This window comes from Quercus suber, unplaced genomic scaffold (genome assembly GCF_002906115.3).
Source record: "Quercus suber isolate HL8 unplaced genomic scaffold, Cork oak 2.0 scaffold_131, whole genome shotgun sequence".
NCBI classification, from domain to species: Eukaryota; Viridiplantae; Streptophyta; class Magnoliopsida; order Fagales; family Fagaceae; genus Quercus; species Quercus suber.
Window position 1 is genome coordinate 1211689 of NW_027069594.1, and position 27527 is coordinate 1239215.

At 32.7% G+C, this 27527-nt stretch overlaps 1 protein-coding gene across 1 annotated transcript; it reads left to right on the plus strand.

Annotated features, from left to right (window-relative positions):
* The first annotated feature begins 15856 nt into the window (after positions 1-15856).
* On the plus strand, positions 15857-16648 carry LOC111995659 (uncharacterized). Its single transcript, XM_024027577.1, has one exon. The coding sequence runs from the start codon at positions 15857-15859 to the stop codon at positions 16646-16648; it is 792 nt and encodes a 263-aa protein (XP_023883345.1).
* Positions 16649-27527: the final 10879 nt, after the last annotated feature.

A 27527-nucleotide genomic window follows, 5' to 3' on the forward strand; every position in this document is an offset into this window, starting at 1 on the left:
ATCAATAGCTTTTCGGTGCATTCCACGTATTGATAACTAATCATATATAAAATGTAGTTAATATAAAGTGTAGTTCACGCTAGTTGTTGTCCTCATTGATAGTATTGCGCTGTTTGATTACTGTCACAATTAATGCACTGGTCGCGTTGCCGTGAGGAACTGTGAGGGATCGAGTAAAGGTCAGACTAAAATCGTCGTGGCTTTTACAATTGCTCTCCACAGTTCACACTTCATAAACTCACTGATTGGTTTATTAGGTGAGTCCGTGCTTGACGTTTTCTTGACCAAATGGTTGTGTTCTTAGTTCACTCTTTTTCCATCAATATACTAAGGTCCGGTCGACATATGATACTTTTCAAATGACACGATTATGGACAAAAATTAAATATATAATGCTGTTCATTTCTTAATCCTTCAAAATTAAGCACTATACACTTACTTATACTTCTATGGTCACAAATATATGTGTATTTCTGTGAAGTGGAGCACCAATAATAAACTACAAATCATTCAAATGAACATTAAGATCGCATGAACTTTTCAATTCAAGCCTTCTAAATTTGATAGTTCCATCTAATAGCTGACAAAGTTCTGCACTTTGCTAACTTAATACAATGGTTTATGAGACCTTTAATTTAATCAAGTTCCATATGGACTTTCAAAGCAAACCTATATGGAAATAATGGGTACGTCGAAAAACACCTTCACCTGTTTGTGAAAGGAATTTTGTGTAATCAACTATGGAAATCCAGTTAACCCTGTCTTTTCAATTCAACTCATTGACAGCGTAGTACTCCGGACTATGGTTAGGAACAATCAACTTGACCGCATCGACCAATAAAAGTCTCAACCCATTCAGTGGGTTATAGAATAGCAGGAATAAGACAAACAGAGAAATTATTCTGCACACCCAGATGAACGTCAAGTCAATACAGGTGGCTCTTAAAATTCAATTATACAGTAATACAGGGTAGAATCAGGATTCAAACTTAGGGAGAGTCAAAGTTCTTTATTCCAAAATTTTAAAAAGTCAGAATATTAATACTTGGGGTTGACAGCAATGCATTATTAGCATTAATTTTTTTTTTTTTTTTGTATTTTTTACTTTCCTAAAAATCAATAATAGATATTTATAATTAAGAGTCCTGTAAGTCAATTGACACGTCTTGATATTTTCAAGGTTTGATTGAGATTAGACCAATTCTTTATTTTATCCACATTATAATTTTTTTTTTTTAAATCTATTTCTTCTTTTCACATAATTCTATACATAATAACTTCATTTTGCTATATATAAAAGATTCTAAAAAAAAAATACAAAAATTATAGTTAAAAGTTCAAATCCCATTCTAGTATTACTTTAATAAAACAACTAAAATAATGGTTAATCAACATCATGCACTAATACTCAGCGAAAAAAAGGGTGAGACAATTATTGGTGTCTTGGTTAAGGATTTTATATTTATTTATTCTATAATTACTTGGTTAAGGTTGAGGTAGCATAAAGATGTGAGATCTTTTCCTTTAAAAAATTGCAATTTTGAAAAAGTAGTAAAAAAGAAAAGAAATAGAGATTTGTTAAACAATCACATGATAATGAACGATAACTTTGAGTTTTCAACTATGTAAATAATAAAGCTTTTCCCATCACTGCCTTAATTTAGTTAAGGCACAAAGTTTATTATCAATAAACTAATCACACACATGCTCTAGTGGCAGTTTAGATAAGGTATAAAACAGTAGATTGTTGTTATTTCACACATGTATTATATTTATGTATGCATACCAAGTGTGTCCCAAAGTTAATAAAACATTAAAAATTAATAAAATTCTATCATTCAAAAATAAAAAAATAAAAATTTTCCACGGGTTGTGTTAAAGATTAGTAGCTCTTTAAAAAAATAAAATTTTTCATGGATTGATATAAAGATACCAACTGATCCAAGTTGCTGGTGACAGTAATTGGTGTGTGGATGGAGTGATTAGCAGCATAGAAGTTGTTTCTATGACTATGGAGTGGAGTTATTTGAGAGGGACAAAGAGCTCTCAAATGATAGGTAGAAATTTGGTAAAGATTATTAGATTTTTGTGATTTTTTTTTGCTAGGATTTATAATTTTTTTGTTATAATTTTTTTTTTTACTTAGACCATGTCCAAAGATTTTTATTATTATCTAAATATGTGAATTGTTTTGTATATTTCCTTGTTGTCCTGATTTGTAAATTATCCAAATGTTTAGCTAAATTTTTTTTCTTGATATTCTTGGAACAACCAAACCAGGGATGATTTGATAATTTTTTATTTTTTATTTTTTATTTTTAGTTTCATGGGTCAACTTGTAAATTGCTTGGGAGAGGAGGGCCAAGTATATTAATTTTAGAGCCATAAATATATTTTTTATGATTTTTTTCAAAGGCTGGAAATGTCACTAGTGTCATTTTCAGAGCACGTTAAAGTGTCATTTTCAAATATAGAAAAGGGTTTTTAACATTTCCTAAAACCTCATAAGATGTTATTGTAATTTATTATTAAAAATAAATTCCAACAGTGGACTATGGAGAATTTAACAAAAGAAGTGGCGACAAAATTGTTACATTCACATTCTCTGGGATTACAACTCTGCAATAGTGTGCCAGAGAAGCTTTCACGTTAATATCATAACTGCCTGTCTCTCTAACTTACGTTAATATCATAACTGCCTGTCTCTCTAACTTGCACCAAACAAATAGAAACAAATTGTCATTTTCCCTTGATAGCCCCCAAATTCAAAACCTTCCTTCCTCCTTCTAGGCTTCTATTCCATTCCCGGAAGCGAGTTCTCATGGCATTCCTGTAAATTCAAAGAGAATCAATGGCAGATATAAACGCCTTCAACGTAAGGATCGTCACCATCCTTTTAGTGTCATTTGGAAATGTTAAAAACCCTCTTCTATATTTGAAAATGTTACTAGGGAATTTCCTAAATGTTACACCACTTAATATTTTTAATCTAATGGTGTGTTTGTCAAAATTCATATTCAATTAAAAAATATTAAGTTGTGTAACATTTCTTAAAGTTACATCAGATGTAACTTGAACCCAACTATATATATATATGATAAACCCACTATTAGATTATATTATTTTCGTATATTCTCGATGTTTGCAAAATTTTGAGGTGATCAAAGACTAATAGTCATGTCATCAATCAATTGTTTAAATTCAAGTTTTTGTAGTTTAAAATAATGTCTAAAAGATGAGTTAATAGATCAAACGGTAAATAATATCTAATTGATATGAAAATTGGCATAAATGTTAAAAACATATAGATCATGGAATTCAATGGTGGAATTTTCAAAATATGAATTCTATAACAATTTATTGGGTGGTGTAACATTGTTTAGAGTTACACCAAGTATAACTTGAACATAACCATATATATATATATATATGGTTGAGTTTAAGTTACACTTTGTATAATTCTAAGCAATTTTACATCACTTAATATTTTTTTATAAAATGCGAATTTTGATAAATCCACCATTAAATTACATTATTTTCGTATATTCTCCATGCTTACAAAATTTCAAGGTGATCAAAGATTAATAGTCATATCACCAATCAATTATTTAAATTCAAGTTTTTATAGTTTAAACTAATGCATAAAATATGAGTTTATAGATCGAATGGTAAATAATATTCAATTGATATGAAAATTGACAAAAATGTTAAGAGTATATAGAACATGTAATCCAATAGTAGAATTTTCAAAACATAAATTCTATAACAATTTATTAGGCAGTGTAACTCTAAGCAATGTTAAATTTTATATATATATATATAGCAAATATTTGCATTTGACACACTAAACACTACTATTCAAGCCTCATGAGGTGTTTCAAATGTGTCAAAATTATGCAATATGCTACAGTACTATCTCAAATATGAGACGGTACGGACATCAATGCCAAAAATATTTGTGCTTATTTAATTACTTTCTCTCTCCTCCCATCAAATATCTCTCTCTTCATCTGCAACACATCTCTCTCTCTCTCTCTCTCTCTCTCTCNTATATATATATATATATATATATATATATATATATATATATATATATATATATATAAATTTAACTCATTATGAACAGTTATTTCATAATGGATAAATAGAATTTTAAAAATTACATTGTGAAATCACTTCTAAAAACTCTGTGAAGATTTTAGGATAAAGTTTTTCTCTAAACATATTCACAACATTTTAACATCAAAATTATAAGTGATAAATTGTTATGAGTTGGTGTCGATGGTAAAAAAGTAATTTCAATGATATGTTTAAACTAAAACTAATAACAACTTACACCTATGATTTGTTGTGAAATTGTCATGAATATGTTATGGACGCATTCTTCTATTCCTTCAAACTCCCACTAAAAAATAACATAATTATATATTTTGAAAATCTAACCATTATTTATGTTCTTAATATGTACATTGAATTTCATTCAAATCAGATATTAATTACTATTCGATCTTTAAACGAATTTTTTATGCATAAATATTTAAGATTACAAAAACTTAAAACTTAAAATTTAAACATTTGATCATTGATCTTCTTGAATTTTTTTTTTTTTCAAATTTCACATCTAATAAAAAAATATAAAGGGAATTTAAAAATCTAATTTGGAAAGAAAATTTGTCTGAATATTGTAACTTCCAAAGCGTGTTACATTTGATAAGTGTTATTCACGTTACAAATTTACTTTTGATATATCTATTATATTTGGCTTCTTTGGCGGGGTAAGAATTTTTATGATTTATTTAGTTTAAACACTTAGAGCACTACCATCAGGTGTGTCAAATGCCAAATATTTGGCATTTGACACACTAAAACACTACTATTCAAGCCTCATGAGGTGTTCCAAATATGTCAAAATTATGCAACATGCTACCAGTACTGTCTCAAATTATGAGACGGCTCTCTACCGTACATCAATATCTCTCTCTTCCTCTCTCTCTCTCTCTCTCTCTCTCTCTCTCTCTCTCTCTCTCTCTCTCTCTCTCTCTCTCTCTCTCTCTCTCTGTGTCTGGTTCTCTAATCCCTGATCTCACCATGCCACGCCACTAACCACCACGCCACACCACTGACCACCACACCACGTCACGCCAATCTTATCACGCCACACCAGTTTGTTTGATTTGGTGGATTTGATCTCATCACGCCACGCCGGTTTGATCTCATCATGCCACATCGGTTTGTTTGACCACCACATCACGCCACGCCGATCTTTGTCTGGTTCAAAGATTCAGATTTGTGCCAGTGGATGTGGGTTTGTTTGATTTGGTGGATGTGGGTTTGTGCCAGTGGTGGGTTTGGGATGTGGGATTGTTTGATTTGGTGGATTTGTATGTGGGTTTTTGAATGTGGTGGGTTGTTGTGGATTTTTTTATTTTATTTTATTTATTTTAAGGTGGCATTGGTGGATGTGGGTTTGTGCTGGTGGTGGCTGTCAGTGTTGTTGCGGCAGTAGTTGTTGGTGGCCGTTGTTGCGGCAGTGGTGGTTGTGCCATTGTTGTTGTTGATAATGATAGGGAGGAGTTAATACATTATTTTAATGTATAGAATTGAAGGATAAAACATCTGATAAATGAGATATTATAAAATGATGTGGTAAAATCATAAAGTAGGCTTTTGGTGTGTTAAAATGACTTTTTTTTTTTTAAACAGCTGATGAGAATGCTCTTAAAATTTACAGTAGAATCTGTTGGTACTCAACAATAGTATTTAGCCCTAACAGATAATATAATCACCACAAAATCACGATCAACAAAATAAAAATCCAATTAGATAATTCCTCCTGTAATAACTATGATTTTCGCATAAGAGATTGGTCTTACGTCAGTATTTCTTGAGGGAGATTCAAAGGTGATCATCAACTCATTCCGAAATAAAGAAAATTCTTTTGCATCATTCAGGAGATGCAAAAATCCTTACGAAAACCTTCAAAAACATCAGTTTTTCATATGTATGATGATAAAGTAATGATCTAGATCACAATCTTGCTTGTTATGATAAACATGTCACAAGCTCACAAGGTTTTCAGTGTGAATAGATGGTGTTTCTCCAGATTTTAATGTTGTAATTTTAGCTAATATGACTATTTTTTCTTAATAAAGTATACAATTTCAATCTCAAAAAAGAAAAAGAAAAGTATATACTTCATTGTTAAAATTTGAAAAAACATTAACTATCATCCATTTAATATTTATTTAAATCACGGATATAGGATTCTCACAAAAAGAAAAAAAAGAAAAAAAAAAAAGAAGAAGAAGAAGACATAGAACACCACAAAAATATGCTATTACTGTTGGGCTTCCACTTAAATCTTTATTTACAAAATTTTAATATACACCTTTAAAATTTGGGGTAATTTTATATATAGATTGGCAGAAATATGATGATGCCAACTTATTAAGAGTGAAAATAAGGTGGTACCAAGTACCAACTTATTATTCATAAAAATGTATTAATATAATTTTGTTCTCCCACTGATAATTATGTTGCCGTGACAGACGGTCTAGGGGTCAATTGCTATATAAACATTAAATGACAAGCCATTGCCAATTATGCTTCACAGACTCTCACCATTGATTTATACTTATTGTCCTAGCTAGTGGATCCTGCCCCGCCCCTTTTGGAATTTTCAGTACGAAGTTGAAAGTGGATTGGCCAACGAGCAAAAGGAATTTTTTTTTTTTTTTCCTGGAGTAATTAGTCCATTGATTAAAAATTAAAAATTGGTTAACGGGACTTGAACCTATACCACAGTATCTTCATGCCTAATGCATAGAGTGTGTTATATGTTTTACAATTAGTGGACAACCAGTCAAAGAAACCAAAATTAGGGTTAGAAAATGACATCCTCTTCACTTTTGAGTTTTGTCTAGGAGACTTTGACTATATATAAAAGCTATTTAACACAATATTTTTAATCAATTGATTTTTCACTTTTGTCTAGGAGACCTTGACTGTAAAAGCTAGTCAACACAACATTTTAATCAATTGGTTGAAAGTGACCATAAGGACATATTATTGTCTTTGAGAGGTAGAAGAAACGTGATATAATAATCCATTTAACAGGTTCTCTTAGAGCATTCATTAATCAATCATTTTAGAAAAAGTTTTTATAAAAAACTGAAATAACGGTAAAAAAAAAAAAAAAACCAGTTTTTATATATATATATATATACAAAAATTTATAAATATGGATTGGCCAACGAGCAAAAGGATTTTTTTTTTTTTTTTTTTTCCTGGAGTAATTAGTCCATTGATTAAAAATTAAAAATTGGTTAATGGGACTTGAACCTATACCACAGTATCTTCATACCTAATGCATAGAGTGTGTTATATGTTTTACAATTAGTGGACAACCAGTCAAAGAAACCAAAATTAGGGTTAGAAAATTACATCCTCTTCACTTTTGAGTTTTGTCTAGGAGACTTTGACTATATATAAAAGCTATTTGACACAATATTTTTAATCAATTGATTTTTCACTTTTGTCTAGGAGACCTTGAGTGTAAAAGCTAGTGAACACAACATTTTAATCAATTGGTTGAAAGTGACCATAAGGACATATTATTGTCTTTGAGAGGTAGAAGAAACGTGATATAATAATCCATTTAACAGGTTCTCTTAAAGCATTCATTAATCAATCATTTTAGAAAATATTTTTATAAAAAACTGAAATAACGGTAAAAAAAAAATAAAAAATAAAAAAACCAGTTTTTTTATATATATATATACAAAAATTCATAAATGCTTTATTAATAGATATCCTAAGGGCATAGGTTTGAAAACGCCCTTCTATTATTTTATTATTTGTTAATATTTTTGTTAGTAAGTTCAATTGATATGAGAAGAAGTTTCCAAGAAAATTAAGCGAATTTACATTACATCCTCAAAACTTTTGTCATGAAGACTTTGTTAGAAAAGTTAGTCATGCATTATGATCTTTATAGTCAATATATTGTCTGCGAAAAGGTCCAAAACTAAGGCACTGAAATTTTAGATAGAGATAGCATTTGACTAATTTTAGCTATAGATGATGACCAAAAAACTGCATTATTTTTGTGTAATGTTGTTCATATTACTTCTAATATTATCTACTTATTTCACACATTTTACTATATATTTTTTTTTTCTTCTTAAAAAAATATTATATATTATTTTTAAATGAAATGATGAGATTAATTAAGATGAGTAAAAAGAAACTCCCAAGACTATCTCGTGTTGAATGAGGCCAAGGAGACTTTGAATAGAAAAGCTAATCCTTCGACACAACTTATTACATTGATTGAAATTGACTATCAGGACACATTATTGTCTTTAGTCTTTATTCCCTTCGGATCTGCACTAACGTGCCAACACTAAAGTTCAGTGTGGCACACGCGCTGACACTAAACTAAACGCCGACGTTTTGTTTAGTGATTATCAAGCAAAAGAACACCAAACGGTGTCGTCCCAAACTATATAGCCTTTGGTTCCCAAAAAGTCTGTTACAGATACAGCGGAGCATGCGGAAAACTCTGTTATAGGAGACTAAAGTTTGTTACAGGGTTTCTTCTCTTTTAATTATGGTGTTATTAATGTATTAGTGAAAATAATATTCAGTTTTTACAAATCTCTCTCTAAAGCTCTCTGTTTCTTTTCTCAGAATTTTCCTTTACAGTTTCTCTGTTTCTCTTTCACTTTCTTTCATTGATCAATTGTGAAATAGTGTTGTTTTGCTTCAATCTCTATCTTTTCCAAAGATCAAAGGTTTACAATTTTTTGATTTAGAGAAAAAAAAGAAAAAAAAAAGATTTTTGACTACAAGATTCACGTGGAAATTAAAATAGAATAAATGGTTTTCACATTTCAGTGCAATTCGGTCATGGTCTGCCACAATGAATGAATGCATTGAAATACTTGAAGATAGAAAGTGGAAAAGGAAAATGCAAGGTAGTAATCGATTTGGGCATAATTGACTATCAAACTTTGTTTAGAATTACTTTTAGTTTTTGGCAGTGTTATACACCATGGTTTTAAAAACCGAACTGGTTATCGAACCATTTTTTTTTAAATTTCTGGTTCAAGCCCGGTTTTTGACCAGTTTTTGGCCGGTTTTTCGGTTGTTGACCGGTTATTGACCGGTTTTGGGGCTTTTAACCGGACCAGATTGGCTCCCAGTTCCCGGTTGAACAAGTCGGACCAGCCGATCCGGTCCGATTTTTAAAACAGTGTTATACACGTTGATTCATTGTTCTACTATTATCTTCTCATACTGGTAATCAAAATGACTATATTGTAAAATAGTCTAAAAAATTTATTAATAGTTTAAAGAGTGGTAAGAAAATAACAATAGAATGCATAAATAAATAACTAATCATAACATTTGTCAAATTCCTAGTGCCTACCTTCATTGTCAAGGTCCTCTTGTAACCAGAGTTCAAATCTCTCCTCTTTGGTTCTTATTACCATCAAATTATTAAATAAAATAAAATAAAGAAGTTTACATTCATTACTTTGATTTGCAAAACGATAGTGACCTTTAATGTGGTAACAAATTTCACGTTATCCCAAATGTCCAATTGCAAATACGACGACGTTCAATGATTCACGACTAGGTCAACCTATACAATATGAGGAACCATCTTCGTTTGAATAGTCCTCTCTTGCACTAATTATTTTCTAACAAGAATTTGGAAAGGTCCTCTTATAGAATATGCGGGAGCATATCTAATGTCCTAATTCTCTTGCAATTATATGCTAACAAGAATTTGGAAATTGGCACGGGAGTTTATCAAATAAAAAAGGCCTAAGTCAATTTTACGTCTCCTACACTTCAAGGTGACAAATTTATTAGTCCCTCTCCCTCCAAATGTCAAGATAGCAAAAGATTCCCTAATAAAGAAAAAGGAAAAGAAGCTTGTCATGGGAAGTATGGATAAGAATATAACCTTCTAAATTTGCTTTTGCAATATCGAGCAGCAGGGATCCATCTAAAGCATCAGTTAGCTGTCCAATTTAACCAAGCTCCATAGACATAGAGAACAAAAGCTAGATTTGAGACCTTCAATTTAATCAAGCTCCTTAGACATAGAGAACAAACACATCTAAAAATAATCGATATGTAGGAAAAAAAAAAAAAAAAAAAAAAAAAANCTAGCCATTACTTCAAGATAGTAAAAGAATCTCCCATTGTTTGGGAAGGACGCCATTTTTTTAGAGATATAACATCATTGAAGGACATGAATGAGGCTAGACGAGGGGGAGGAGAATTGATGGCTGAACAACTTGTCAAAGAAAAGAAATTAGAGCTAGAAATACTTCCTCTTAACTTTTATCAAGCAGATTTTAGTATAAAAATTAGTAAACAGGACATTTTCATCAATTTATTACAAGTGTTTGTTAGTGAGACGTACTAAAAAAGCTAGTCAATTCAACACCACCTAGCCATCATAACATGATTTATATTTTCTTATTTTATGCTCTCTTTGATAATTAGTCCTGGTATCACACGGCATAATCTTAATATGATGTAGAGTTTTTTTTTTTTTTTTTTTTTAATTTAAAATTTAGTAGGAAAACCAAGATGAGATGTGGTTTTGATATGGAACCATGGGCATTGGAATGCCACGTATTAGAGTTTGAGAGAAAATTTTCTTTTTTACTAATTCTCATTAAGAAATGAATAATGAGTGGTTTTTTGCTCTCTTAGAGGGCATTATAGAATTTACAATCAATGAACACAATTTCAAGTTTTTAATTAGTAAATGATGATCTCTATCTATATTTATATATATCTAAAAGCAGAAGCGCAACATTTATTATTGTTATGCTCATGTTGCGCCACCTCATCCGCCATGCCATTAGCCACATAATCATTCTTTTTATTTTTTTATTTTTTATACATTCATCTTAGGCGTTTTTAACTTTACATTTACATATTCATCTAATTTAATTTATATGTTTATAATTAAAAAAAAATCAATGAATAATCAAAAATCAAAACCAATGTTTATACATTTCTATCTGTACGATATATAATTATGGAAGTTTTGCAATAAATTTTACAAAGATCTTTTTGCTACACGTCATTTGCATCCTTTCTTTTCATTTTTTTCTCCCCCCTCACATTATTGTAAAAGGACTGTACTTTATACATTATTGTGGTCACTTGCAAGAAAATATAGACATGTTTGTGAAGTAGAACACTTAAGATACGTTTCAAGCCTTCAAAAATTAACATCGAGAACGAGATCACATGATGGAGAACATTTAAAACCTTCTAAATTTGCTTTTGCAATATCGAGCAGCAGGGATCCATCTAAAGCATCAGTTAGCTGTCCAATTTAACCAAGCTCCATAGACATAGAGAACAAAAGCTAGATTTGAGACCTTCAATTTAATCAAGCTCCTTAGACATAGAGAACAAACACATCTAAAAATAATCGATATGTAGGAAAAAAAAAAAAAAAAAAAAAAAAAACTTTCAATTCAATAAATTGACACCATATAGTAAGAAACAGATGGACACCTTCAAAACTGTGTATGGAAAGAAATTCAAGGCAATACTACTGATAACTCCTACGATTAAATTATATCAGTCCTTCCAAATAATATATTGACAGCCCCTGAATTAAAATCCAATTATTTGCAAACCACAATAAATAAAAATAAATAATAACAAATATGAGTGGACTTAAGGGGACAAAATTGCCCTTTGCCCTTTTCGGGCAAATTATATAGCCTTATGCCCCATTTCCCAAACTAATTAAGAAAATGTCCCTCTTTTAAAACTCCATTTATGATAAATTGAGTTTTTAAAAAAAAAAAATGGAGCCCTATAGTGGCGTTTTAAGGAGCCTATAGTGGCGTTTTGTAACTCGACCTCAATGAAATTGAGTTATAGGCAATTTTATTGTCTATAATTCGATTTCATTGAGGTCGAGTTACAAAACGCCACTATAGATTCTTAAAACGTCACTACAAGCTCCTTAAAAACGCTACTATAGGGCCTAATTCGATTTATCATAAATCGAGTTTTAAAAGATAAGCATTTCCCTAATTAGTTTGGGAAAATGGGCATAAGGCTATATAATTTGCCCAAAAATGGCAATTTTGTCTGGACTTAAGGTGAAATCAAATCTACTTGTGTCTCTTTTGCCCATAATAACAAGAAGGCTGTAAATGAAAAAGTTCATACATAACTTTGAATTAATAAAAAAAAAATTAAGGGTAAATTGCAAATTGCACTCCTAAAATTTGGGGGTGTTTGGATTTTACACCCTTAAGTTTCAAACTTTGGATTTTACTCCCTGAAGTTTGAGGTGTTTGGATTTTACACATTGAAGTTTTAGTATTTGGATTTTACTCCCTAAAGTTTGGGAGTGTTTAGATTTTATACCCCAAATTCTGAAACTTTAGAGTGTAAAATCCAAACATACCCAATCTTTAGGGAGTAAAATCCAATCACCCCTAAAATATAAAGGGTAAAATCCAAATTTTGAAATGTCATGCTGTAAAATCCAAACACTCCTAAAGGTCAGGGGGGTAAAATTCAAATTCTAAAACTTCAGGATGTAAAATCCAATCACTCCCAAACTTTAGGGGTGTAATTTGTAATTTACCTAAAAATTAATAATAACAAAGTGAGTAGATAATGTTAATGAGTGCCTTAGGGCAATTATTAATACTCCCTCCGTCCCATCTTTTTTTTGTCTTGTTTGAAAAGTCAAATTTTTTAAGGGAATATCATTTATTATCTTGTCTACCTTTTAAAAATGCATAAGTTTTCAAAACTACCCTTTAAAAAATTTATCAAAAAATTGAATTTGTAAATTAATAGGGTTATAATAGGAACATTAGTAAATTAATGACTTTTATTTTTAGAAACAGGACAATATTTTAGGACATCTCAAAATGGAATAGAGGACAAAAAAAGTGGGACGGAGGGAGTAAATCACATTAAGAATGTTTTGACACATTTTTATGTAAAATATAAAAAGTTGTTAAAAAAATTAATTGCTTTATCATTTTTCCGTAAAATATTTCTAAAAATAGTTTTTAAGCCAATATCCTCAAGACATCTATTAACATTTTCCTAAATATAATCATATAAAGGGTTAAATGCAAATTATACCCCTAAAGTTTGGGGGAGATTGGATTTTACACTCTAAAATTTTAGAATTTAGATTTTACTCCTTGTAGTTTGGTGATGATTAGATTTTATACCCTGGCGTTTCAGAATTTATATTTTACCCCCTATATTTTAGAAGTGTTTGGATTTCATTCGCTAAAGTTTTAGGGTGTTTGGATTTTATAACGTAAAGTTTCAGAATTTGGAGGTGTAAAATCCAAACAATCCTAAACTTTAGGAGGTAAAATCCAAATCTTAAAACATCATGGTGTAAAATCCAAACACCCCAAATTTCAGGGAGTAAAATCCAAATTCTGAAACTTTAGGATGTAAAATTCAATCACTCCCAAACTTTAAGGGTGAAACTTGCAATTTACCCTTATATAAATATATCACGACAGAGGATGCTGCCTATTAACCGTGCTTAAATGGAGTATTACTTTAAATGCAACGTTATAAATATGTCTTTCTAAACCTTGCTATCTTAGTATCCTGTGAAATTGTTTATTCTAAGCACTCCTAATAAAGATACCCGCTCAAATTGCAAACCAATAACATTATTTATCAGAGTCTCAGAGAGATAAGAATAATAATAATTTTATAGTGATTGGGAAAGAATGGAGAGAGAAAGGCTTAAGTGTTCTGACGAAGAGGAAGACACACTAGCTCGAAGCACAAAGAAATTCAAAGAAAGTCATGAATCTGCAGGGGAGAAAGAGAGTGGATTAGGTAAGAAAATGGGAAGTTACAGAGATAGATTGGTGGGTGCAATCCCTAGTGCATTTGAACAAGCGTTTGGCTTTGATTGCTCCATGAATGAAGATTTTGAGTCGAACAATGAAGAGGAACAAAGTCATGAAGGGAGTACCAGGGTATGCTTTTCCAAAGAAGAGAAGATCTGCATGAGATCACCTTGGCAAAAAGTGCTGATTATTAAAACTTTTGGAAGGCGAATGGGCTTTTCCTTTCTTGTTGAAAAAATCCAAAGCATGTGGAAGCCATCTGGAGGTATGGATTGTATCGATTTGGGCTTTGATTACTACCTAGTTAAATTCGAACTGGTGAATGATGTGGATTATATTCTAAAGGGGGGTCCGTGGTTTATTGGGCAACAATTTTTGGCTATAAGGCAATGGGAACCTGAGTTCAAAGCTTCATCTACAACGTTGTCTTCGGTGGCGGTGTGGATAAGGCTACCAAAGTTGCCCATAGAATTTTATGAGACTAATGCATTACTTAAGATTGGGCGAGCCATCGGCCCTGTGCTCTGGATTGACTCGCACACAGCCAATGGAGAAAGGGGCCGTTTTGTGAGAATGTGCATTCCAGTTAATTTAAACAAACCTTTGATAAAAACTGTATACCTTGGTAAGCTTGCCCAGTGTGTGCAGTATGAAGGGATCAATGCCTTATGTGTGGAAGGATTGGTCATAAAGTAGAAGCTTGCCCATATATTATTAGAGAAACACCAAAAGAGGCAGCGAAGGAATGGGCTACCTGCACTCAAGAGCAGGGCAACGATCAAGGGGTTAGGAAAGAAGATATGGAGTTGAACAAGATGAAGGATTATGGGGAATGGATGGTAGTCAACCGACGGAAGCCTAGTGGCAGAATGAGAACCAAACAACAACCCTTGGAGCAGAGCCAAACGAGTGAGGCTAGCTCTAAGCATAGCTCCATAGACAGGCCTAGGGTGGCGGATCAGTACACACAAGAAAGCAAAAGAAAAGCTTCTCACACGCAACCTGTTGCGTCAATCAACGAGGTCAGTAAGTCTTTCACGTCAAATCTCACTAAACCAAACTGGGGTAAAGGAACAAAAGGGATGATTTCCCGCGACAAAACCAACCAAAAAGTAATAAGTTTAGTTAGAAGTCAACCAAATGGGGTGGGCCTTAGCTTTAAAACTGGTTCAGAGCTTAGTGGGTTGGGTAAAGACTTTATGAAAGTGGATGGGGCGCACCAAGGCCCATTTGTTTTCTCCAGCCCTTCTGGGGATGATATATATAAGCAAGCAAATTTTAAAGAGACAGACGCTACTCCTTCTAAAGTCAGAAACAATGGAAAGGAAGGAAAAATGAGGGATTTTTACAAAGGGAAGATCATAGCTGTGGGGGACGAAACCATTCGGTGGATAAGATAAGATCCAACCGAGATTTGGGGATGGTTTAAGACGAAGCTAATGGTGGCTTGGAAGAACATATTCCCGTTAACAGAGACAAGCAGAAGGTTGGGATACCTGCCGTTGAAGGACGAAGCATGGGTCACAACTCCAAACCCTTGGTGGAGGTTTTTAACAGACAAGCCACTGGTACCAGTGCAGTCGACGATAAGCTTAGGGAGGTCAGTAACAAAATCAAGCAGGCTGACATCGGAAAAATTATTGTCAGAAGTAGAGGTGGCATGGACGCAGCCAGTGATAACCGAGAGGAAGATCTTGGAGAACAAACCAGTGGAGTGCTTGATGATGGGCAACTTGCATCGAGTAAAAATGCTGCAAATTATGAAGCCAATGATCAAGGGGACAATCCTAATCAGGGCATCACAGGACACATTGGGGATCATCAAACACTCCATAACTCTACTTCGGGGGAGTTTGGAGTCAAGGATGGAACTGATGGATGCATGGAGGTTGAGGGACACTGAAGATGCTTCTTCCTTGTCTCATTTTGATTCTGCAACAAATACAAATAGAATCATGAATATTTTGATATGGAATTGTAGGGGAGCTATGAAACCCCTTTTTAGAAAGACTGTTATGGACCTGGTTGCCTGGCACTCCCCTACCATCATGGTGATTACGAAAACAAGATTAAGCGGAGGGATTTGGTTGCTTTGGAGTTCGAATGCGGTGCATGTGGACATACTGGCAACAACTGAACAAGAGATTCATGCTATTATCTGGGTAAGATCTCAATCCCTTAACTGGTTAATTAATGCTATTTATGCTAGCCTTAGATTAGCAGAAAGATATATTCTTTGGGAGAACTTAAAAATGTTAACAAACCTTCATGATCTTCCCTGGGCCCTTATAGGAGATTTTAATGAAGTACTCTTGGAGGAAGAAAAATCTGGTGGGAACCCGGTTTGTATGAGAAGGGTTAGAGCAATAAAAGAGTGTATGGATGCTTGCCATGTGATGGATTTGGGTTTCTCAGGACCAAAATTTACTTGGTCTAATAAAAGGGAGACTGGTGATCTTATTCAATGCAGGCTGGATAGGTGCTGGGCTAATCCTAGTTGGAAGGATCTTTATTCAGAGGCCAATGTTACTCATTTGGCCAGAATCAATTCTGATCACTGCCCCATGGTGTTAAACTTGAATCCCAATTTGGGTAATGTCTCTGACAGACCCTTTAGATTTCAATCCATTTGGCTCAACCATGAAGAGTTCCCAACGGTGGTCAGGACTGCTTGGGAAGGACAAGACATTAGTTTGAAGGGTGCTATCTCGGATTTTACGGCAAAAGCCCAGAGATGGAATAAGTAGGTTTTTGGGAATGTGTTTGCCAAGAAGAAGCAAATCATGGCTAGGTTGCTGGGTACACAGAAGGCTTTAGCTTTTCGCCCTAATCCTTTTCTTATCAACCTCTAAAATCAATTATCTGAGGAGTATAACCTTATTCTTCAAATGGAGGAGGAAATTTGGGCAATGAAAGCAAGAATAAACTGGATCATTTTGGGGGAAAGGAATACTTCCTACTTTCATATGTCAGCACTTGCTCAAAGAAGCAAGAACAGAATCACTAGCATTCAAAATGGTGATGGGGTTTGGGTGCACAATGTTGAAAAAGTTAAAGATATTTTCATTTCAAGTTTCATTAAGTTGTACCAGACTGAGCAAATATACTGTAACATTACCCCACAATGGAATACTGAGTGGGGTGCTAAACTTAGTCTCAAAGAAGCAAGAGGGATGTCTCACAGCCCTTTTCTGATAAGGAAATGTGGAATGCATTGAAGTCTATGAAACCTTTTAAAGCACCTGGGATTGATGGTCTGCACCTGGGGTTTTTCCAGAGATTCTGGCTTATAGTTGGAGATTCGGTTAAGAGAGGAGTTAGGGAAGCTTTCACAAGCCAAAAAGTTCTAGACTACCTCAATCAAACTCTCATTGCTCTAATTTCGAAACAGCTTGGACTTAAAACTGTCGGCCATTACAAACCTATAAGCCTTTGCAATACAGTTTATAAAGTCATCTTAAAAATCATTGTCCAAAGGCTTAGACCCCTTCTACCTTCCCTGATTTCCCCCATGCAAACTGCTTTCTTAGAAGGGAGGAGAGCCACGGATAATGTTGTTATTGCCCAAGAATTGATCTATTCTCTTAGAAGAACGAAGGGAAGGGTATGTAGTAAAAATTGACCTTGAGAAGGCTTATGATTGCCTTGAGTGGAGTTTTGTGAAAATGGTTCTGAAACATTTTGCGCTTCCCCAAAATATTATCAACCTCATCATGAGTTGTATTTCCACAACAACCACAACCCTCCTTTTTAATGGTAGCAAACTTGAAGCTTTCCACCCTTGGAGAGGGATTAGACAAGGGGATCCTATTTCACCCTATCTTTTTTTGTTGTGTATGGAGTTTCTTGGTAGTCAAATTACTAGCATGTGTGAAGCTAAGAGATGGGATCCAATCAAAGCATCTAGAAATGGGCAAAGCTTTTCCCATATTTTCTTTGTTGATGATCTAATGTTGTTTGCAAAGGCTGATCATAAGAATTGTGAGGCCATCATTGAAGTTCTAGATAATTTCTGCAATCTTGCAGGGCAAAAAGTTAGTCCGGGAAAATCCAAAATCCTTTTTTCACCAAGTGTCACTGGAAGAAGGAAGAGATCCATCCGTGGGAAGTTGGGAATCCATGCAACAACCAATCTTAGAAGATACCTTGGCTTTCCAATCCTTCAGCAAAACAAAGCTGGGGCTGCATACAATTTTGTGGTGGAAAAAATTCATAACAAGCTTGCTGGCTGGAAGACAAAGCTGCTATCAAGGGCAGGAAAGTTGGTGCTTGCCAAAACAGCAGTTATGCCTGTAGCAAATATTATATGCAATGCCAAGCTCTACCTTCCAAAGTGTGTGAGGCAGTGGACAAGATTATCAAAGACTTTCTTTGGGGTTCAACGGAGGAGAAGAAAAGAATGCATATGGTTAATTGGAGCACAGTGACTCTGCCTAAAGAGTTGGGTGGATTGGGTCTTCACTCCATGAAGGAAAGGAACCTTGCTATTCTTGCTAAACTATGTTGGAGGTTGGCTAGTGATCAAGGGGCACCTTGGGCTCAAATGTTGGCTACTAAATATCTAACTCCCCAAAGGTTAGAACAAGGAAGATCAGCCCCTTGCTCAAGTGTATGGACTGCCTGCAAGAGGGGTGGCCCAATATATGTCAAGGGTTTAAAATGGGCTGTGAGGAATGGTGAGTCTATCAATGCTTGGAGGGACTTTTGGCTTCCAATAGGTAGGCTTAGAAGCCTCATTGAAGGACCTTTGAATCGGGCTGAAGAGCAGATTACAGTTAACCAATGCTTTGACAATGAAGGTGCTTGGAGAAGCCAATGCATATCTTTTGAGTTACCAGATCAAATTCTTAATGTAATTAAAGCTACACCACTGTCTCTGAACCAGAATACAGAAGATACTCTTCATTGGGCTTTCTCCGACGATGGCATCTTCTCTTTGAAATCAGCTTACTTGTTGGCAAGGAATTTAAATCCTTTGAACCTGGAGACAAATCCCATAGCTTGGGTTTGGAAGGTAAAAGCTCCACCCAAGGTTCAGTTTTTTCTGTGGTTATGCCTACATAATAGTGTGCCAACCGGAGACGTACTAAGTTCAAGGGGTTTAAACATTGACCCCATATGTAATTTGTGCCAGAAAAACAATGAAACAATTGAGCATTTATTAAGGAGCTGTGAGGTGGCAAGAAGGTTTTGGCAAGACCTGAAATTTCCCCATTGCTTGAGAGACTCTTTTAATTTACCCCTTGAGAAGTGGCTTGAGATCAACTGCCAAAAAGATGTCAGTTATGATATAATGGGTTTGCCATGGAAAATCTTGTTTGTTATGGGGTATTGCATATTTGGCTCCATAGAAATGAAGTCATGTTCAGATTGGGAAGGGTGGATAACGTGAGCTACAAGAGATGCATCAAAGAAAGTGTTGAGTTCTTCTCGCCAGGTATCAATTGTAAGGTGCAGAAACTGAAATCTGTTATTCCCGTTGGTTGGACGAAGCCACCTGAAGGGTGGGCAAAACTCAACTCGGATGGCTCTGTGATGGGAAGTACAGGTAAGGCAGGGGGAGGAGGTGTAATCAGAAACCATGAGGGAGTTTGGCTGAAGGGTTATGCAAGACCAATCAGGCATACTGACAGTTGCAGGGCTGAACTGTGGGCATTAAGAGACGGATTAGTATTGGCGAAAGAAATGGGGCTTAACAGGTTGATCGTTGAGCTTGATGCACTGAGCGTGGTGCTTCTCATGACTAATGACAGTGCCAATTTGCTAATGGAACCTCTATTGACTGATTGCAGGAACCTGTTGAGGGAAATACCCAATAAACAGATTGTTCATGCCTACCGCGAAGCTAATCAATGCGTTGATGCTTTGGCAAAGTTGGGAGAGACTTCTTTGTCTTCCTTTACTGTGTTTTTGTGCCCACCGCCTGTGGTGGATAGGTTACTAGCTTTTAATAAAGTGAATATGTGCTGCAACAGACTTGTTAACCTCTAAGTTTAATGAAATTTTCATGGTTTACCAAAAAAAAAAAATTATAGTTAAAAAAAATAATATTGTTGTGTTAGTATATAAACGTATGATAGTGTAGTGGGTAAAAATTAATTGAACTCAACTACAACTTATTTTGTACAACTTATTTTGTTTTCTAGACTGAATAGACTCACTGCAGTTCCAAAAAGATAAATGTCCATAAGCCGCAATACATATAAGAATCTCCCAACATCATGTCATTGAAGTAAATTATGATGAACGATGGCATGCATTTTCGAAACTATAAATCTTGAAGTCCTTTTTTAACTTTTATTAGCGTTTAATCTTTCGATATTACGGTTATAGCATGGTATTTTTTTTATTAAATAAATAACTAAAGGATTTGAACCTATACCACAATATCTTCATATGTAATGCATAGTGTGTTATTTGTTTTACAATTAGTGGACAACTTGTCAAAGAAACCAAAATTAGGGTTAGAAAATTACATCCTCTTCACTTTTGTCTAGGAGACTTTGACTATAAAAGCTAGCCAATCCACACAACATTTTAATCAATTGGTTGAAAGTGACCATAAGGATATATTATTGTCTTTGAGAGGTAGAAGAAACGTCATATATGGTAACTTATATTATAATTCCTTTAACGGGTTGTCTTAAAGCATTTATTAATGAACCATTTTAGAATTTTTTTTTTATGAAAAACTAAAATAACGGTAAAAAAAAAAAACAGTTTTTTTTTTTTTTTTCATAAAAAATTTCCTAAATGGTTTATTNTATATATATATATATATATATGTATGTATGTATATTTTATAAATTCATGATTAAAATCGTGCCATGCACGATGAAATTTTTTTCCAATGCAATGAACTGGAATTCAATTCATAAAGATAGAGAGAACGTAAAAAACGCTGCACAAAAGTAGTCATTTTGATTACCAGTACGAGAAGATAATAGTAGAACAATGAACTAGCGTGGGTAACACTGCCAAAAAGTAATTCTAAACAAAGTTTGATAGTCAATTATGGCCAAATTGATTACTACCTTGCATTTTCCTTTTCCATTTTCTATCTGCAACTATTTCAATGCATACATTCATTGTGGCAGACCATGACCGAACTACACTGAAATGTGAAAACCATTTATTCTACTTTAATTTACACGTGAATCTTGTGGTCAAAAAGCTGCTTCTTTTTTTTTTCTTTTTCTTTTTTTCTCTAATTCGAAAAATTGTAAACCTTTAATCTTTGGAAAAGATAGAGATTGAAGCAAAGCAACACTATTTCACAATTGATCAAGGAAAGAAAGTGAAAGAAAAAGAGAGAGAAACTGTTTAAAGGAAAATTCTGAGAAAAGAAACAGAGATCTTTAGAGAGAGATTGTAAAAACTGAATATTATTCTATAGTTCCACGCACTCACACCGATTCACTAATACATTAATAACACCATAATTAAAACCCTGTAACAAACTTTTTAGTCTCCTATAACAGAATTTCCGCTGCATCTGTAACACATTTTTGGGAACCAAAGGCTATATATATAGTTTGGGACGACACCGTTTGGTGTTCTTTGCCTGATGATCACTAAACAAAACGTCGGCGTTTAGTTTGGTGTCAGCGCGTGTGCCACAATGAACTTTTGTGTGGCACGTTAGTGCTGATCTGAAGGAGATAAGGACAATAATGTGTCTTGATAGTCAATTTCAATCAATGTGTTAATAAGTTGTGTCGAAGGATTAGCTTTTCTATTCAAAGTCTCCTTGACAAAGTTAAGTGGATTTATTTCTATTTTCTAACCTTAATTTTGTTTTATTTGACAACTTGTCTACTAATCAATCCTCATCCCCCATCTGGCCTCATTCAACACACCTTCAATGACATAGTGTTGGGAGTTTCTTTTTACTCATGTTAATTAATCTCATCATTTCATTTAAAAATAATATACAATATTTTTTAAGAAGAAAAAAAAAATAGTAAAGTGTGTGAAATAAGTAGATAATATTGGAAGTAATATGACAACACTACACAAAATAATGCAATTTTTTGGTCATCATCTATAGGTAAAATCAGTTAAATGCTATCTTTATCTAAAATTTCAGTGACTTAGTTTTGGGCCTTATGGCCAACAATATATTGACTATAAAGACTATAATGCATGACTAACTTTTCTAACAAAGTCTTCTTAACAAAAGTTTTGAAGATGTAATGTGACCCTGCTTAATTTTCTTGGAAACTTCTTTCCATATCAATTGAACTTGCTAAAAAAATTAACAAATAATAAAATAATAGAAGGGATTTTAAATAGATGACCTAAAGACATCTATTAATAAACCATTTAGGAAATTTTTTATGAAAAAAAAAAAAAAAACTGTTTTTTTTTTTTTACCGTTATTTTAGTTTTTCATAAAAAATATATATATATATATATATATATTACTTAAAAGATAATATCTCTAAATGTTTCATAAATTGAACAAAAATTGTGTATCAAGAACGGTTAATCAAAATTCAATTCTAAAACTATTATAAAAAGAAGTATACTTTAGAATTAGTTAAGAGTATGGGATCTAATGAACTGAACGGGTGAAACTTCTTGTCAGGTGAATAATAGATTTGTAGTTCAAATTCCACTCACATCAAAACTAATTAGCGTCCTGAGTTGATTATAGAAAACAATGGGGGAAAATGGGCAAATGTCCTTTTCACACAAATTATACAGTGTTTTGACCCATTTTTCAAACTAATTAGGGAAATACTCCTCTTTTGAAACTCGATTTTTTAAAAATCGAGTTTCAATTTAAAACTCGATTTTTGGACAATCAAGTTATTACAAACTAAAAATAAAAAAATAAAAAAATAAAAAATTTACTGGAACTCGAACTCCATGAACTCGAGTTCCATGCAATTTTTTAAAGCTCTATAGTGGTGTTTTAAAGTCCTATAGTAGCGTTTTAAAACATACAAGTTTTTTCTTAAATCTGATTGCTCCATAGAAAGCCCTATAGTGGCGTTTTAAAACATGTAAGTTTTTTTTTAAGTCTGATCACTCCATAGGGAGACCTATAGTGGTGTTTTAAAACATGTAAGTTTTTTTTTTTAAGTCTGATCGCTCCATAGGGAGCCCTATAGTGGCGTTTTTTATGGAACTCGACCTCCATGAACTCGAGTTCCATGCAATTTTTTTTTTTTTTTTTTAAAGTTTGATCACCCCGTAACTCGATTTTCCAAAAATCGAGTTTTAAATTGAAACTCGATTTTTAGAAAATCGAGTTTCAAAAAATGGATATTTCCCTAATTAGTTTGGAAAAATGGGCAAAACACTGTATAATTTATGCGAAAAGAGCATTTGTCCATTTTGGCCAAAAAACAATTATCCTAAAGCGGACACTATAAATTTAAATTATATTATATTTATAAAAATAAAAAGTAATAATGAAAAACAATTAGGTGAGATACCGACTTATGATGACCATGATTTTTAAACTTTTATTATATTGATAATAGATAGATAACCTTAAGTGACCTTCCATCATGAAAAATTGATAGAAAATGAAAGCAAGCTAAATAATAAGATATAAATGATTAAATCTTGTATAAGAACCATTGATGACAATTGAATTGAATTGCACAAGCCAGAGTAAAAACTTATTTATAGAATAGTTTTTTTTTTTTTTTTTTTGAGAAAGTATTTACAGAATGGATTTTGCTAATGTGTGCCCTAAGGGCACACAATAATTAAACATTTTTTAAAATATTTTCTCGAAAATTAAAAAATTATTGACAGTTTTTTAAATTTTCGAGAAAATGTTTCCAAAAATAGACGGTTTAATGTGTGCAAGGCACACATTAACCGGACCCTTTAGAATTTAATTCTATCAAAACTTATTATAAAACACCGTACGGCATTTTCTACTTTAAAAAAGCATGTTGTGTTAGTATGTGATTGTAAGATAGTGTAGTGGGTAAAAATTAATTGAACTCAACTACAACTTATTTTGTTTTCTAGACTGTATAGACTCACTTTAGTTACAAAAAAAATAAATGTCCATAAGAAGCCTAGAGCACCTCCATTCCTCCAAGCATAAATGTCCATAAACAGCAATACATTTTTCGAAACTATAAATCTTGAAGTCCTTTTTTTATCTTTTATTATCGTTTAATCTCTCAATATTACGGTTATAGCATGGTTTTTTTTTTTTTTTTTTTTTAAAGGTACTAAGGGATTTGAACCTATAGCACAGTATCCTCATACCTAATGCATAGAGTGTGTTATATGTTTTACAATTAGTGGACGACCAGTCAAAGAAACCAAAATTGGGTTTAGAAAATTACATCCTCTTCACTTTTGTCTAGGAGACTTTGACTATAAAAGCGACACTGCACATTTTAATCAATTGATTGAAAGTGACCATAAGGACATGTTATTATCCTTGAGAGGTAGAAGAAGTTAGTCAACCTACCTTTCATAACGTGACATATGTAGTAACTTATATTATGATCCTTTTAACGAGTTAGCATTCATTAATCAATCATTTTAAAAAAAAAAAAAAGGCGAAAAGCACATTTTAGTCCCTACATTTTTAGGCGATTTCTATTTTAGTCTCTAAATTTTATTTTTACCGCTTTTAGTCCCTATCCTGAAAAACGGTTCCGTTTTGGTCCTTGCCGTTACATCAGAAACGGATATTGCTGACGTGACAAACGGCAATAATAAATAATATTTGTTTAATGTCCACGTGGCCTAATTAATAATAAAAAAATATTTTTTGACATTAAAAAATGCCACGTCAGCATATAAATTAAAAAAAAATAATTTATTAATTTTAACTAAATAAAAAAAATTAAAAACAGAATAAAAAATTAAAAATTTTATGAATTGTGAGAGAGAGAGAGAGAGAAGAAAGAAAAAAAAAGAATAAAAAATAAAATAATAAAAAGAATATTGAAATGAAGTATTAAATTTTTTTTTTTTGATGTAAGGAATATTGTAAAGTGATGTGATATATGTTATAAAGTTAGTTTTTAATATGGTAAATGCTTAGGAATATCTATCTTTTTCTGTTCATACTTCCTATAGCATAGTTTGTCATGATCTCGACTATGATTATTTCTTGAATGGTTAAGATTGGCTGAACTCCCTTTGTTGTTCACATTGGAGGCTGATGATGGAGGTGAAACCGTGAAAATGAAACCACCAACTACCGTTCGATAAGGTGAACCCACTATAGTCTATAGATAAAGCATTCTTGGTAAAAAAAAAAAAAAGCTTTCTAAAAAAAAAGTACGTGGAAACAATCTAAATTCTAAAGCACCTTTAAATAACATTCTTTTTGCTTTAAAAAAAAAAATTGTCTTTTGCTTTTAATATAGCGTCCTTTGCCCTTTGTTGCTGTTGGTAATCGCCAAGAAAGCACTCATGCAATGACGCAAATTTTTTTTTTTTTGATGGGCAATGACGCAATTATTGATTACAGGAGATACCAAGAAAACGGGTTTTTATTTTATTTTATTTTTATTTTATTTTTATTTTTTTAAAATTTTTATTATTATTATTATAAGTAATTTACGGGTTTTATAGAAATTGTTTCCATAGATTGGTTGTACTTGTACGGTGATGCCCTCCTTTCACTTATTACTTAGCTTCTTCTCATCTTTTTCATTACCAAGGTTTTTTTTTTTGTCAAATAAATAATGGTTTTGAATCTTGATTGCCAAATATACATTGAATAAACCCTTAAAAGTTATATCTTTATTATATTAGAGTTTCTATAATGAACCTAATATGAATATACATAGTAGGTTAATCTCTAGAGTAACCATATATTAACCATAATTAATAGATTTCTAGTACAAGTAAGAAACTTAGCTTGCACACAAAATTGAAATGAGCTTGGATTAATACTATTGGACTAACATAGCATTAACCTCATGTATAAACATCCATGATTGCCTTCGCTTTATGTTTTGTAGTTTGCGGATAGAGGGTAAGTAGAATAGAGTTCCAATTATACCAATATAAACAATGCTACTTGTAGTTTTGTTTTTTACATTTTGTTGTTAATGGTTGTTGGGAAATTTAGATCCCAGTTGATAAAATTAACAAGATTTAAATCCAAGTTGTTAATTAGATTTATTATGAATAAACTTGTTAAAACAAACAAACATCAATATCATATCAAAATCATGTAGCTGAAAAATAAATAAGACAGGATATGATGATTTAGGAAAACCAATAAAACAAACTAGTTTCATAGTAAAAAACCTGGGGAGAAACCTTCCCGAATAGCAATCCACTATAGTAAAGAGAAGTTTTAGATCTAGTACAAAACCTTTATCCTTAGACTCTACAATCCCTGTAAATGAACTCACAGCAGAAACCTTCTACCGCTTTAGAACCTTTGAACTCTTTAATATATGACATCACCCTTTTTGATACACGGATCCTAGTACGTGACTAACCAAAGATGCACGGCTCCTAGTACGTGACTAACACACCAACTTGAAAAGGTTGTTGGCTGCAAAAATTTTCACTTCATCAACAATGAAGATCAAGAAGCACTTGATTACAAAACTCTAAGGTGCAAAGACGCAGTAGCTTCTTTCAGAGAGAATAAGGCATTAGTTATTTTTTGCATATGTTCTTCTTATATTCTCTTATGTGATGACTTCTAAAATAAGCTTTATATAGGTCTAGGGTTGTGAGAAAAGAAACCCTACACAAATACATAAACATGGGCCGAAAATCAGATCTAAAATTTTGAATTCTCATAACCTCGATAGCTAGCTGTTGAGCAGCTGTCGAGCTTTAATGAATCAGTACTTCTTCACTTATTTCTTGGACAGACTTGCATGGTTTCAATACTAGACTTGAACTCTTGTTCCTTGAAGTATTAAATACATCCTAGATCTACACAAATACAAGTAAAGTGGGTTTTATCAAAAGATTAGCTAACTACATAAAATAGTGACATATGTTCCTAACAAGTGAATCACATATATCCTAACAATCTCCCCTTTGGCAATCCATGACAAAACCACAACAAACAATGAACATATGAGAGAAGTCATAAATCACTCAACTCATACTCACTTGTTGAATACAATAAAATCTATCCTAACACAAACTCTTGAAAAATTTTGCAAGAAGAAAGTTTATGGCAAGAAGACTTTGACAACCTATATTTCTGAAACACTTTAAACAAAACTTATCAAGACATCTTAGTGTGAGACAGAAATAATAAATTGTATACAATTTATAAGAACCATGTGTATAAGGAAAGAAAAGAAACAACACATGTAGAGGTAGGTGAAGAAAACATACATCAATATATAAAGAATATAAGTACAATGTATGTAAACATGGTCACAAGATCAGTGTACAAGAAAAAGCTAAAACACTTCCCCTAATAAGATGAAACATATCTCCCTTTACAAAGGCATGTATTTCTTCCCTTAACATGTAGAATCTTACAAAGAAATCACATATTCTCCACAATCTCTCCCCCTTTTTGTCATGATTGACAAAGGGTACAAGAAGCTAGAATGCTTCACCTGAGAGATATAAAGATGATCAATGGGGCACAAAGAAACCATAAAAATGCATGAATGTAATAAAATAAGATGCTATGGATGACAA